Source organism: Tiliqua scincoides, chromosome 9 (assembly GCF_035046505.1).
Source record: "Tiliqua scincoides isolate rTilSci1 chromosome 9, rTilSci1.hap2, whole genome shotgun sequence".
Classification (NCBI taxonomy): Eukaryota; Metazoa; Chordata; class Lepidosauria; order Squamata; family Scincidae; genus Tiliqua; species Tiliqua scincoides.
This window is the reverse complement of record NC_089829.1, coordinates 37514524-37530247: the sequence shown is the minus strand read 5'-3', so window position 1 is coordinate 37530247 and position 15724 is coordinate 37514524. Positions and strand designations below refer to the sequence as shown.

Genomic DNA, 15724 nt, shown 5'->3' with positions numbered 1-15724 from the left:
TTAAGATTCTGAGTCCTTTTGGGAAAGGAAACCATATTTTCTTTGCTTCCCCAAATGCTGTGATCCTAATGCCCACTGCCTGGGGCCCCACCCATTGCATGGGAGGAGGTCCATCATGGGGGTGAAGCACTGGCCTCCCACACCCGATGATTCAAACCTTAGTGACGCCACTGGCTCTGAATCATATCAAACTGATTACAAAAAAGATCCAAGTAAAACTTATTCATTCATTTAAATTTCATTCATTCTTTTATCAAACTGATTTTTTTTCTGACCTGCAAAAACATGTAAAATATATGGTGTGGCCCTCATACTGAAATGTTTGGAGACCCATGATATAGAATATAGATATGTATGTGTGTATAGGTATATGCATGTGGGTGTATATACACCCCTGTACATATATATTGTTCATCTATATTATATAAGATTAATATACAATCAGTTTTCTTTATATGCAAATTCACTTTCTGTGAATTCTCTTATCTGCAAGTGGCAAAACTGCTACCTCCTCTCATTATCTGTGCCTCTGTTCTCTTTATCTGCTATGCAAAGACCTTCCGGAGGCTGCAGGGACCTTCAGAATAGTGCCTGTGACCAGCTCGGATCCCTTTAAAATGGGAGATGGAAGTTTCCACTAGTCATTTTAAAGGGGTCTGTGCTGGTTGCAGGTGACATTCTGAAAGTCCCTGCAGCCTCTGGAAGGTCTCTGCAGCATTCAGATATATTTTGGCACCTCTTGCTGCACTCTGCTGGCTTTCTGAGGATCTCTGCTTGATTTTTTGGATGGCATGGAAGGTACCACTCCTCTTCCCATGGCACCCCTTGTACCTAACTCATTGATCCCATAGGATTAAGGGTTCATTATCTGTGAATTTGCTATACTCTAGGGCAGTGTTTCTCAAACTGTGGGTCGGGACCCATAGGTGGGTTGCGAGCCAATTCCAGGTGGGTCCTCATTCATTTCAATATTTTATTTTTAATATTTTAGACTTGATGCTGCCATGGTATGTGACTGCATTTGGGGAAATGTTACAGATCTGTACTTTGAACAAGATGTTATGTATTTTTTTTAACAATGATAGTCCATGGGACTTATTCCTCAGTAAGTGTGGGTAGGATTCCAGCCTAGGATTGTTAAAAATTTTCCTGCTTGATGATGTCACTTCCAGTCATGACATCACTTCCAGTGGGACCTGACAGATCCTCATTCTGTCAGACCCATAAAAAGTGGGTCCCAGTGCTAAATGTGTGAGAACCATTGCTTAGGGTTTCCAGGAACTAACCCTAGTGGATAATGAGAACTGACTGTATTATCTATGCTGCAACAGACAGAGAGCCTCAGAAGCCAAAGGGCTTTAGCGCATAGTTTATCTGAGCTTTATGTGTCTGTGGTATGAAGAAAGTTTTTGCCTTTTTGTCATGACTGTCATGACTATACATGCATAATGATGTACACAGAGCAGTGCTATCGATCTGTCTGTACCCAGGCAGATTAGAGAAAGATGATGTGCACATGTGTGTGTTCTGCAAGTGCAGTGGCATCACTAGGGGCGTGTGAGCTGCACCAGGTGATGTGTACAGGGCTGTGTGTGACATCACTATTGGCCAAAATTATTAATACCATCATGTTATATATCATTCGATGTGGAATTTAATGCAGAATGCAATGAAACAAACCACATTGAAATATATCTATTCTATCAAAAGATATAGCAAAAAAAACCAGAAAAGGAACACACAACTGCCTTATGTAAAAAAAAGTGGATTTATTTAATTCAAAGTTTGCCAATGAGACTGATTGTTCCGAGAGCCATTGAGGTGTTGTTATGAAACAGCAGGGAACCAGTTGGTATGAGTCAGCTCTCATTTCCATGTATCAGAGCTAATACTAGAACTCTTATTCAGCTGTGTGAGTGCCATCAATTTGGTCACTAGTTTTTTGTTGGCTACTGATTTGTTGGGTGACCTGTACTGTTATATATTTAAATAAATACGTTCAGTTAATAGGGGTTACATGAACCCTAGAGATGCCACTGCATTTATGTTGTGCGTATGCATTGTAATTTATTCTGTATGGTCTGGTATGGGAGGAGGTCCATCATGGGGGTGATGCAACAAGCTCTCATACTGGGTGACCAAACCCTAGTGACGCCTCTGGAGCTATTCACTAAGTATTGCACTGTTTATTTTACTTGTTCCTCCTCGTTTATAAAGAAGCAAGTTAAGATGTTCAGCACATGTTGCACTGTTTGTGTATTTGTTCCTGTTCATTTTTACAGAAACAAATACATAAGTACATACATGTAGGCTGTGTATGAAATACTGTAGTTTTAATACAATTTTAATGATGAGGAAGCGGGGCAATTATGTGGGGACAGGATGATGATGTGTCATCACATCTACAGCCCACAGCGTTGCCCTGCCCACTGCATAGGAGGAGGTCCATCATGGGGGTGACACACTGGTCTCTAGCACCAGCTGTTACAATCCCTAGTAATACCACTTTGTGGCGGGTGTGCTGCAGGAGTTTGGGGAAGAGTCATTGATTAGTAGGGCCACTGGGGGATGTGAGCTCTCCCCACACCAGCAGAGTGTGCCTTGACAATTTCAGTATCTCCTCGGGGAGTCATGAGAGGAAAAATGTTGAAAATGGCTGACAAAGACAGAGATGGTCCATGTGTGTGCATACACACACCCCCCCCCCCAAGGAGTGAGGTGCTTATTTGCAGATATATCTCAGGGATGTGCAGTGGGTGAGGAGGCAGAGCCTCCCTTCTGGAGTCCTATGAAAAGTGCAACCACCTTGTGAGGTGATGCAGATGAGACAAAGCCTCCCCACCAGGGTCTTTTGAAAAGCACCACCCCAGTAAGGTGAGACTGTGTGAGGCGAGGCAGAGCCTCCTTGCTGGGGTCCTTTGAAAAGTGCTGCACCTGTGAGGCGAGGCAGATGTGAGGTGAGGCTGTGTGAGGTGAGGCAGAGCCTCCCCACTGGAGTCCTTTGACAAGTGCTGCACCTGTGTGAAGTGAGGGTGTGTGAGTTGAGGCAGAGCCTTCCTCTGGAGTCCTTTGAAGAGCACCACCCCCCATCTGAGGCGTGAGGTGAGGTGAAGCTGTGTGAGGTGAGGCAGAGCCTCCCTGGCAGGGTCCTTTGAAAAGCGCCACCCTGGTGTGAGGTGAGGCTGTGAACAGGTGAGGCAGAGACTCCCTACCGGAGTCCATGTGAAGCAAGGCTGTGTGAGGTGAGGCAGGGGAGGCAGAGCCTCCCCGCCGGAGTCATTAGAAGACACCACCACCGTGTGAGGTGAGGCAGAGCCGCGGCGGCGGCCCTTTTCGAAGGACTCCGGCGGGGTGGCTCTGCCTCACCTCACACGGTGGTGGTGTCTTCCAAGGACTCCAGCGGGGAGGCTCTGCCTCACCTGCCCTCCCAACCCTGTGCAAGTACGACCCCGCCTCAGATGTCTGAGGGGAGCGCGTGTGAGGAGATTCCCGCCCAAAAGCTGGGACGCGCCCCCGTGAGGAGACTCCTTCCCTCCCCCCGCACGTCACGTGACCCCCTCGGCGGCGGCGGCGGCGGCGGCGGCGCCTCCTCCTCCAGCTCAGCCCAGAAGCAGAAGTGGAGCCTTCCTGGCAGGCAGGGAGGCAGCAGCAGAGCCGCACGAGTCTGCCGGGTGGGCAGGCAGCAGGACGCGGGGACGAGCCTGGGGCGCCGCAAGCGCGCCCCCGCCTCCCAGCTCAGGCGCAGGTGAGGAGCCCCTTCAGGCGGGGGGGCTGCAGGGATCTCCCCCCCCGCCGCGCGCTCCCGCTTCCCCCCGAGTGTGGGGCTTCCTCCCTCCCCCCGCTTCTCCCTTAATTACGTTGCTTTAACTACTTAACTGTACAATTAAGAGCACCTGCATAGGCTGGTCTACTCAGAAGCAAGTTCCATGTTCTGCAAGGGGACTTACTCTCAGGAAAGTGGAACACCTTCCTAGGCTGGTCTACTCAGAAGCAGGTCCCATGGTCTTCAAGGGGGCTTACACTCAGGAAAGTGGAGCCCCTGTCTACGTTGGGTCTACTCAGAAACAGGTCCCATGGTCTTCAGTGGGGCTTACTCGCAGAAAAGTAGAGCTCCTTCCTAGGCTGGTCTACTCAGAAGCAAATCCCATGTTTTTCAAGGGGGCTTACTCTCAGGAAAGTGCAGCCTCAGCAGTAGCTGTCCATGCCCAGTTTTTTTACTTTTGTAAACTCTTCCTGGCAACTTCATTTTCCCTTCCACTCCTAAACCTGATGGGGGGGTCCTTCAGGGGAGGATTCATTTAACATGGCAAGCTTGGCCATTTCTACTCTGAAGTAATTCTCATTGGGTTCAGTGAAGCTTATTCCCATGCAAGTGTGCTCTTCTGGATTGCAGCCCAACACTATACACATGCTTTGTGGCACTGTTTTTAAGTGTGCCCCCCCTTTCCGGGGGGGGGGTGTTGTGGTTACTCAGTGTTTTTCAACCTTTTTCATCTCGCAGCACACTGGCAAGGCACTAAAATGGTCAAGGCACACCATAAGATTTTTGACAATTTACAAGACACACTGTGCTGTCAGTGGGGGCTCACATCCCTCAATGGTCCTATTGATAAATGACCCTCTCCCAAATTTCCGTGGCACACCTGGGGACCATTCGCCGCACACCAGTGTGCCACGGCACAGTGGTTGAAAATGGCTGCTCTATGGCAGCAATTTTGAGCCTGCGTGCCATGGCACATTGGTGTGCCTTGAATCATTTGCAGGTTTGCCACAGGAATTTGGGGGAGGGTCATATACTAATAGGGCTATTGGGGGATGTGAGCCCCCAGCCAGCAGTGCAGTATGCTTTGTCAATTGTCAAAAAACTGATGGTGTGCCTTGACACTTTTAGTGCCTTCTCAGTGTGCCATGTGATGAAAGATGTTGAAAGTTGCTCCTCTTTTTGTTTTCTCCTCAATATCAGTGCTTGTTCAGCTGGGCAAGGTGCTGGGGCTCAGAGCTTGTCTGAAAATGCCCAAGTGTCACCAAGGAAAACTGGTGGGGCTTTCTCAGAGAGGATGGCACTCTTCACATGCTCTGAGACACGCTATAGAATCTTGTCGCCCACTCCTAAGCAGGTTGGAATTCTACCCACAACATGTTTCTGCCTTGCAGTTGCCTAGTATAGTAGTTAATGAATGCTGGAAACTGTGAAGGCGGCTATGGTGTGGATGGAATTTACTCTTAAGCTTGCTTGTTGCTACTCAGGTGTAGGTGGAAGGGAACTGACACGCTGCATGTTTTCTGGGGCACATAATTACTGTATATGAGAGGGAACCTTTCTTCCTCCAGGTTTCTAGAGGTAAGATCCCACAGTTGCTGGCCCAAGATTGCTTAGTTTTGACCTTCTTATTTACACAGATGCTCCAATTGGGAACTTGTTTCTGGAGTAGAGCTGTTGATTCACTTTATGTTGTTCCAATCTTTTCATGCCTTTCTTTTGTGAACAGTCTTGCGCATCCTTGGACAAAAAGGCAGCATGTAGGTTTTATGGTGGCCCTGGCTCTCTAGTTGCAGTACTTGATGAGGCCTGACTGATGGCCCAATCCTGTGCATATTGATTTAGAAGTAAGTCCCAATGAATTCACTGGGACAGGAAAAGTGCATAGGATTGCAGCCAAGAGGGCTCTCTCTTTGCTCTACTGCTGCCAGTTGCTGCAAAAAGTGGCTGCAAAAAGAGGGAAGGAAGCCAGTTCCCCTCCCCAGTAGGAAAGGGGTGGGTTAGTAACTGAGCCAATGTAGATGGTGAGTGAAGGAAGGGACGGTGGTGTGGTGTAGACACAGGAGCTGGTCTGTATTTGGAGAAAGTGTGTGTGTGAGAGGGAGAGAGCAAGAGAACCTAAGTGGTAAGGAAATGCTATGTTCCATTATGAATATTTTGCTTGGATTAGGAACTAAAAATTTCTAATGCTTGTAAAGATCAGTGGATTCCTTCTTAAAAAAAGGATAGGATGCTAGTCTCTGAACTCCCTGAATTATTGCTGGAGTAGAGAAAAATACCCCCTGCAGTGTAGCGAAAGCCTACAGAATGAGCAGCTCAAGCAGAGAATCATCACTGCCCAGTGTTCAGTCACTGTCATATAAGAATCCATGGGTGAAAATAATATGCATAGATTTTTAAGCAACTGTGCCTTATCTGCACTGTGAATGCAGGGAGGATGGGTAACCGAAACCCTCTGCACATTTAACCTGGGATTAGGTCCCATTGAACTCAGTGGGATGTACTTCTGAGGATGCACGCATAGGATTGCACTGTCAGGCTGGTAAGATCTCAGGTACTTGGCTTCTAGAAATGTGATCTAAGAATCTGCAGTATATTTCCGGGTGTGTACATAATTAGGATAATGCTGTTATATCAGCCAGCTCTGATGGACAAAACAGCCCCCCCACCCGTTTTCTGACATGTTGAGATGAGTGTCCTAACTGCTTGTACTAGTTAGGATCGGGAAAGTTTGGGCAGCTTTCTGTCCTGTTGTGATGTCTGAGACTGACCTTTGATGCTTGTCTTTCATCTCTGCCTTTCAGATTAGCACCAACAAAAGGCATTTGGAGTGGGCATTCCTTGCTGGATACTCCCCAATTTTGGAGTTCTTTTTCTCCTAACATTTAACTGAAGCGTGATCTGATTACATGATAAAAAAGTGTTTAGTAGCTAAGATTTAAACAAAAGATGTAAATCTGTAGTAGTTTTTTTAATGCTTACATTTTAAGTTTTTATCATGCTTCTCTGAAATTGTTATACAACCTTAGTGTCCAAAATAAACCCTAATGGATAGGAGTAGTTATAATTCAGATAAATAATTAGGTGTTTTTGGATCCTCTGTGTGTGTACAAACATGGTAGTAACTAATTTGAACTAGACCAAAGCCAATTATAAATACTGTTTCATTTTCAGTCACTTGATGGAGTCTTATTGAGAAACTTTCTGTTAGGGACACAGAACATATTGACAGAAAAGGGAGACAGGGATAAACATGCTATGGTCATGATCCAAGATCCTTGCTTGATTTAATCCAAAAGACCACTAGTTGAGCTGAGTTTCTCAGAAATATTTATTTGTACATTTTGTATTTGGAAGGCATAACTTAAGGCATCTTCAGCCCCTGAACTCTTGAAGTTGATGTTTTAGTGCCATACTGGACACGTGGGGAGAATATCTCTTACATACTGGTATAATGTGACAGAAGGGAACCTCTTGCTGATGGGACCTCCTGTTGTGATGGTCTCAAGGAACTCTGCCCAATCTGGAGATGCTGCCTGGGATTGAAACTGGGATGATAAGCAAAGTAGATGATCAAATACTCTTGATTTGTACTTTAGTGTTACTAATTTTTATTGTGTGTAGCTAAGTAATGTACACTTTCAGCCCCAAATGGATTTCTTGGTGTTTTGGGTCCTATACAAATGCATATGAAGGGCTCAGTTGTATATGGACCTGTCTTATTTAATCACACCACATAGACTATAAATCCTTTTTCTACAGCAGTAAACTTCCTGATGAGACCACATGTGGGACTGCTCTGCAAGGCATTCTGTTGTTTTGAGAAATGTTCTTTATTTGAGAGGTTACAGTTGCCATACAAGTATGTCTAATTTTGAACACTGATGGCAGCTGAGAACTTGTAGCTACAAACGGATAGCAGCCTTCAAACTTGTGTTGAAACTGGACATAGTCTAAGGGGCTACTGACTTGAAAGGTAGGGCAGATAATCTCATGGATTGTGGGGAGCCGGTTTACTTTTTTCCCATGTGGGAATTGCATGCCACACCATGCCTACATATCTCCTCCTCCAAAAAGTCAAGATCAGTACCAGAAAACATTTTGTTCAAGCTAAATTTATCCACCTAGTGAATATTTGCATAACTAGTTGAATCATTCCACCTTCCTTCTCTCTCTGTGTGTATGCACACATCTGTGAGAGTGAGAAATTGCTAATTTCTTTTATAGGCTAGGAAGAGAGGTGTAGGGAGGTGGGTAGATTGGTTGCATGACTCAGCCTATGGTTTCTCGAAACTCAGCTCATTATCTAGGGAATTCTTTCCCTGTCTGCATTGCCTTTCCAGGTTCCAATGCAAATTAACCATGTTCTAACAATAGGCAGGGAAGTATTATTGTGGTAATTTAAAGCCAGTTTAAATGGATTCCTTCAGTATTTAAGATAGTTTCACTCACTTGTCTTAAAATCTTTCACTGGATAGTGAAGGATTTTGTTGAGAATGTTGCAGGGAAGGTGACAGCAGTAGTCCAGTCCTTTATAGATAGTGGATCAGGAGGCTTCTTGTAGGACATTTACTTTCTCCCTATTTCAGTCCTGGCAAGAGAGATCTAGGCTTATCCTAGGAGTCTGCTTTCCTTCAAGCTCTGTTTCTTGGTATTACACCATCTTTCTCAGTGGGTATTTTTTCTTTCTGCTGCTCGATGTCATTTTTTCCCTGCAAACAGCTCCTGTATACACTCTTACGTTTGTTCTGTGTTTGCTTCTTTGTGTGCAGGAATCACTCCAGGTATTCAGTAAATTTTTCTTGTGTCTTGTGTAAACAAATAGGCATAAAAATGATGACTTTGAAGGATAGAGAATGGTACTATAATGAGTAATTATGGGCCACTGGACAAATACTACAGCTGCTTAATGTATAATGTTTTGTATAAGATGGTGTTTGCCCCAGGATTTTGGAATCAGAGTACTGTGATCCTTTCCAGTGGTGGCATGAGATTACACAGTGGCATTCTAGTTTGTGCTTGCTGTTTTTCCACATCAATGTCAAGGTGAAAACTGACTTTTCAGTTTGTTTGTGTTTAAAAGGGCAAAATGTAACTTGTTAGAAGAAATACAAGATGTTTTTCAAACCTTTTAGTGTTGCAGTCATTGTGCTTGCAAAAGAGAGAGGCTGAGGCCAATGCTTACAGAAAAGAAAGAAGAGATAGGAGGGTCAGATTATTAACAAGGAAACTGAAACAGGTTGCTTGCAGTGGTGGTGGGCAAAATGGATGAAAAAAAGATCTTTCATTCAAAAAAAGATCCAGTCAGTTCTAGAAGATGGCTTTTAGATGGGGCCCTAATTCAGAGGTAGAGCATCTGATTTGCATTCAGAAGATTCCAGTTTCAGTCCCAAGCAGTATTTCTAGGTTGGGCAGAGAAAGATTCCTACCAGAAAACCTGGAGAGCTCTGCCAGTCAGTGTTGACAACATTGAGATAAATAGACTAAAGGTCTGACTCACTAAGGTAGCCTGATATATGTGCTTCCTGTTACTTCTCATGAATTAGAATAGACTTGCTAAAATGATTATGTAGTGATAAGACTTTAGAGTGAGAGGAGGAGTCATCATTTTGCTTCTCAGGACCAATCTGTGGCATAAATGGACTGATACTATGAATATTATCATATTGAATACTGATAGTATGAATAAGGCAGCTGTGTTGCTATCCAGGAGTGTGGAACTTTTCTGCTTGTTAAGAAGGTCAGGAACATTTATGGTGTTGGAGTTTTCAAAGTGATTCTCACATTTGTATGGTATCTGTTGGGTGTGGGGAAATAGAATGATCAAATACAGTGTTGCACCACAGGTTCACTTAATAGATTGTGTATTAGCTGAGCTGTTTCAGGATTAGCAATGCCACTTGGAGCACTAGGGGTGGGCAGCTTAATTCTGTATCTCTTTAGGACTTGCATGGCTCATAAGAATGTAAGAAAACCCTTAATGGATTAGGTCCAAGGCCAGAATCCTGTTTCTAACACAGGTCCACTATCAGCCTCTGGGAAGCCCACATAATCTCCCCCGCTTCTGAAGCTGCAGGTTCAGCCGTCATGACTTGGAGTCATTGAGGGTTGAATCCTAACAGGCTGCTGCACTGTAGGAACTCATATTCCAGCAGCAAAACAGCCTTTAAGGTTTCATGCACAACTAGGTCACCGTGCAAAAGTGCCCTTCCAGAATGGCCTGGTGCCAATAAGTTGGCATGGGGGTTGGTGATGTGTGGAATGTGGGTGGACTAGAGTGGGGAGGGGGAAGAATGGGATGGGGACTGGGGGCAGTGTGTGTCCAGGGTGGAAAGGGGGTAGTTATTGGCAATGGTAGCTTCCCCAATATCCTGACCCTCTCCCCCCACCCCAGGTTAACTCAGACTGGCATTAGCCAAAGAACTGGTGCTGATTCGAGTAGACTAGAGTTTCTCAAACTGTGGATCAGGACCATAGGTGGGTCATGAGCCAATTTCAGGTGGGTCCTCATTCATTTCAATGTTTTATTTTTAATGTATTGGACTTGATGCGTATGTGACTGCATTTGGGGAAATATTACAGACCTGTACTTTTAACAAGCTACTATGTATATTCTTTTAACAATGATAGTCAATAGGACATACTCCTGGGTATGTGTGGGTAGGATTGTAGCCAAGGATTATTAAAAATTTCTCTGCTTGATGATGTCACTTACAGTCATGACATAACTTCCAGTGGGTCCTGACAGATTTTCATTCTAAAAAGTGGGTCCTGGTGCTAAATGTGTGAGAACCACTGGAGTAGACTTATCGGGGAAGCAGAGGCTTATGCTGAGGAAAGGGAATAAATCTCCCCTTACCTTGGAGGCAAGATACAATGTGTGCTCTTTTGGCACGGTTGCATTGGTGGGAAGATTTTAGTCAGGATTGGGCTGTGATAGACCTCTGCTCCTCTTATTATTTTTGAATTATTATTTTGAACCTTAAGCAGCAATCTGTTGTTTATTGACCAGTAGATAGAGATTGATGCACAGAAGCTTGGAGGGGATGTTAGAAATGAATAAAGCATTAATCTAATAATGTGGTGTACAAACAGTACTACAGTGCAGACACAGTAGTGATGCCTTGTTGATGACCCCAAGGTATTCTTGCTTCATTTTCCTACTTTGCTGACTGCCCATGATTCCCCATCCCAGCTATACTCCATAATTGTGCGTAATCGTATTGAGTTGGCTCCTGTAGTACTAACACTTTTCCTCTACAGCAGCAAATCACCCTTTGAAATGTATTTATCAAGGTAGGAGAGTTGTTAGTTAACCAGATAGTAGTGAAGACCTGTGTACCTTGACCTTGTGAGCAGTTGCTCTTGCCAGCTTAGTTTCACTTCTTGAAATTCCTTTTTCTTGAAAAGGAAACAACAGAGAAACTTCCTTTTAAGAAACAATAACAAAAGGCCTGTTTTAAAATGATGCGTCTTTACTCTTCCTTCTTTTCCTTTCAGCCTGCTGAGGTGAACGTGTTGCCCTCACTCTGAAAATGTCCAGGAAAAGTATAGACTATGGGGAGCTACCAGAGTATGAGAAGAGTCAGATCAAAAGGACTCTGGAGTTGGGCACTGTGATGACAATGTACAACCTCAAGAAGAGTAATCCAGAGAGGAGGACAATCCAAGTCATAATGGAAACCAGACAGGTAGCATGGAGTAAGACAGCTGACAAGATAGAAGGAGTCTGTGAGTATCTGCTGAGGGGCAGCTCATTGAATATATCATGTGGGAACATTGTGGGACATCTGTGGGTACATTGTTCGATGTGGTGACAGCAATGAAGATGCTCCTCTTTAATCTTTCCTTTTATTACTTCAAGGTCCAACTATCTCCCTAGTTTGTTTCCTGATTTTGGTGTACAAGTGAACATCACTTAGGAATGTTCTGATCAGTAATGGACTGCATATGCGATGGTTCATCACTGATTCCTTCCCCCCCCCCCAGCCTCTGGAGCCAAAGGGAACTGAGATTTCACTGTATTGAAATAGGACCATAGCATCTTTTAATGGCACTCTTCAGATACTGCACTAAACCATGGCTTACAGAAGTTACTGATGTCTGAACTAACTGAGAAACCATAGTTTCAGAGACTGTGAAGATAGTCAGAGCTAATGAAACGAAGTGTTTAGAAGGTGGAAAAGCAAAGCAGGTGAGCAGCTCCAAATTGCTGTTTGTCTGTTTTGTATTTGGAAGCTTAAACCATTATTTGGGTTCATGGTTAGCACAAAGTGTAACTTGAAGTGATGTCCAATTTGAACTACTGATATAAAACCCCTCTGTATGCTAGCTGCATGTTGTGGCTCTGGATTAATGATTCTATGGTAGCAGATCTAGAGAACTAATAAATATTAGGGCTGAGGTTTTCACTATATCAGTGTTTCTCAAACTGTGGTCAGGATCCACTAGGGGGTCGCAAGCCAATTTCAGGTGTGTTCCCATTCATTTCAATATTTTATTTTTATTATATTAGATTTGTTGCTACCTTGATATATGATATGTGCATTTAGGGAAATGTTAAAGACGTGTACTTTTAACAAGCTACTATGTATACTCTTTTAACAATGATAGTAAATTGGACTTACTCCTGGGTAAGTGTGGTTAGGATTGTAGCCTAGGATTGTCAAAAATTTTCCTGCTTGATGCTGTCACTTCTGGTCATGACATCACTTCCAGTGGTCCTGACAGATTCTCATTCCAAAAAGTGAGTTCCAGTGCTAAATGTGTGAGAACCACTGTACTGTATGAATCAATTGTGCCTCCAATGCACAATTATGCTGCTTAAATCCCATTACTTTAAGGAATTTACCTAAATGCAGGGATTCTGTCTTGAAACTTTAAGGGCGCAATCCTACCCTGCGCTGGAATAGGCAAGCCTTGTGCTGAATCCAGCGCAGGATGGGGCCAGAATTGGCTCAGCCAGAGGCAAGGGGAAACTTTTCCCCTTACACCTGGTTAAGGCGCTCTGGCCCCTGTGGGTCTCCTCAGACCCGCGCCGCCTCCAGAGGTGGCGCATGTCCAAAAATAGCGGAGCGGCTTCCCACTCCAAACTCCCTGGGAATGGGGGTTGCGATACAGCATTACTGCTGGATCCCAGCCCTGCCTCCTGCTCCCTGCCCACCTGCCCCCGGGGCCGCTCACTGCCCGCCCTCTGCCTGCCCTGGAACGCCTCCCTCCCACCTCCTCCGCACCCACCCCAGAGCCTTGTGTTGACCCAGCTGGGCCAACACAAGGCTCGCTGCACAAGTTAATGCGCTGGCACGGCTTGCTCATGAGGAGGCACAAATGTGCTTTATGGCATGTTTGCGACCCTCCTGGGCCGGTGTAAGGGACTTGCACTGACCCAAGTGCAGTTTAGGATTGCACTGCACATTATTTAAATATGCCACTAATTAATCAACAGATTCAAATATGTCAGGCACTGTCCATCTCTTTTCAGAAATAATTTCAGTTGAGTTTAGTGAAATTTACACCCAAGTAACTGTTTATAGGATTGCAGCCTTAGGGCCCAATCCTATCCAACTTTCTTGCACTGGTGCCACCACAATGCAGCCCCAAAGTAAGGGAACAAACATTCCCTTATCTTGAGGAAGCCTCTATGATTTCCTCCCCGCTACAGGATGCAGCTCATGTCCCATTGGCATGTCTGCACAAACACTGGAAAATTGGATAGGATTGGGCCCTTAGTGTGCTAACTAAATTAGGCTCACGCTTGTGTTTTTTGTTTGTTTTTTGTTTTGAGGCTATTTGGTATTGACTATAAAAGTATTCTGAAATGAAATCATTAAAGGTTGGACTTATCACAATTAATGGTAGCTTTTGATTATTAAATTGTAAGTTGGCTTACACTTCCTTTAGTATCTCAACCCCTAAATTGATATGCTGGTAAAACATAAATTTATTTACACTTGATTGGTTAAAAGGCACAGTATCTCAACCCCTAAATTGATATGCTGGTAAAACATAAATTTATTTACACTTGATTGGTTAAAAGTCAGATATCTGATTGAGTATACCAGTGGTTCTCAAAGCTTTGCACCTAAAGTAAGTGGTTTGGGAGCTTTGCACCTAAAGTAAGTCTTTTCAGGGATGGATGAGGGCAGTGATGCGATCCCTAGGATCGCTTCGCTAAGGGGAGCGAGGGGGATGCTTTTACTTAGTGTGAGCTTGGGCAAGCATCAGGAGGTGAGAGGAGCCCCATTCAGCCCTCTGCAGGGCTCCCTGGAGCTTGGAATGTTGAACAATAGTGAGCGCAAACCACATCATGGCTGTGTTTGCAAACCAGAAGTGTTTTGCGCATACTGTTTCTCAACATTCCAAGCTTTGGGGAGCTCTGCGGAGGGCTGTGTGGGGCTTCCAGTACTCTGCGGAGGGCTGTGTGGGGCTTCCTGCTGCTTGCCGAAGCCCACAGTAAGTAAAACCCCCCTCACCCTCCTTAGCAACGCAGACCCACCAGTTTGAGAACCACTGGGTTATACTTTAACCTTTAATCAATCTGAATTATTGTCCCATATGTAAACCCTGCACCTTCCAGATGAGTTCTTACGTTATCTGCTGCAGCAAATGTAGCAGTGTTGTAGCAGTCTTGAAACCAATTGGTCCTTCTAGAGAGGGAACACATGAGAGCCACTCTGATGGCATGGATACTAGGCCTGCCCCTCCTATAATACTTGTGCAGTTTTTTTGCAGAAGGGAACACGGGGAGCAGTCTTCCCCATGATCAAATATTTCCTGTTTAATATTGGGGATTTTTTTTAGTGTGATCTGGGTTTTCTTGAAATGAATATTGCTGCAACTTTCGTAAGCTAATAGGGTTTCTAGTAGAAGGAAATAAAATTTAAAAAATGCAACTACTCTTTACAGAATATAAACCCTTGTCATTTGCTTTTGAGTAGGTGGTTTTTAAAAAAAGTTTTCATTCAAGTAAAACCATGAATTGAAGAACAATTGAAACCTGTATCGGATGTTATCTAGGTTGGTTTCTGGCACAATGGGTTTTTATCCATACAGGTAATTCCAGGTTGGAATAGGTGTATACAGGTGGATTTGGGAAGTGGATTCTATAAGGAAGGATTATCAAGTAAGTAATTATAGTTGGTTCTTGCTTGCAGATCTTTCCTTCGTGGTCATGTGAATTAAAAGACCACATTGGACCTAGATCTCTAAAGGACTATCTATATGCAATGGTCCTCCCCTTGAGGTCATCTGGAGGGGACCTTTCTTGCAGGTTCCCCCACTGGCAAAAGTTTTGTTGGTCATGATCCAAAGAAAGACCACCTCTGTGGTGGAACCCTGTATGTGGAAATCCCTAGCATTTGAGATGACGTTGGCTTCTTCTGTGTGTATTTTTGATAGCAGCTAAAGAATTACAGAATTTGTTCTAGCTTTTGGAATCTAGAATTTTTTTTGCTGTCTGTTTGGTTTGCTGTCTGTTTGGTTTCCTGCTGCCTGATTATTTTTTTTCTTCTTGTAGTTTCTACAACTTTTGATTTTGCCATTTCACCCTGTTTATTGTGTTCTAAGTTTTGTTGGGGACTGCCTTGGGTGCTTCTTGAGTGAGAGGAAAAATGGGGGAAACAAATGCTATAAAATACGTAGATACTTTTGCATTTCAGTGTAAGGATATTTGCATGCATTCCAGTACTGTGTTGGATTCCATGTTCTTTATTTCTGTTAGATTGCAATGTTTGTATGGTGATAATGTGCTCTGTACTGGTGATCTTCAGTTTCTTAAGAGCTGGAACCCTCCTCAACCTGCAACATGGTACTCACTTCCAGGAACTCAGCAGGGAGATAAGAATAGCCCTGCTGGCTCAGGCCTAGGGCCCACCCAGTCCAGCCTCCTGTATCCCACAGCGGCCCACCAGATGCCTCAGGGAGTACACACAAGACCACAAGATACTTGCATCTAGCATTCTATTT

General features: G+C 44.3%; 1 protein-coding gene across 1 annotated transcript in view; it reads left to right on the top strand.

Annotated features, from left to right (window-relative positions):
• The first annotated feature begins 3647 nt into the window (after positions 1 to 3647).
• PLCG2 (phospholipase C gamma 2) overlaps positions 3648 to 15724 on the top strand; it is an 84854-nt gene continuing 72777 nt past the window's right edge. The window contains exons 1-2 of the mRNA XM_066636925.1: positions 3648 to 3745; positions 11261 to 11491. Coding sequence (XP_066493022.1) covers positions 11296 to 11491 — 196 coding nt within the window. The 5' untranslated portion in view covers positions 3648 to 3745; positions 11261 to 11295. The remainder of the gene's footprint in view (positions 3746 to 11260; positions 11492 to 15724) is intronic.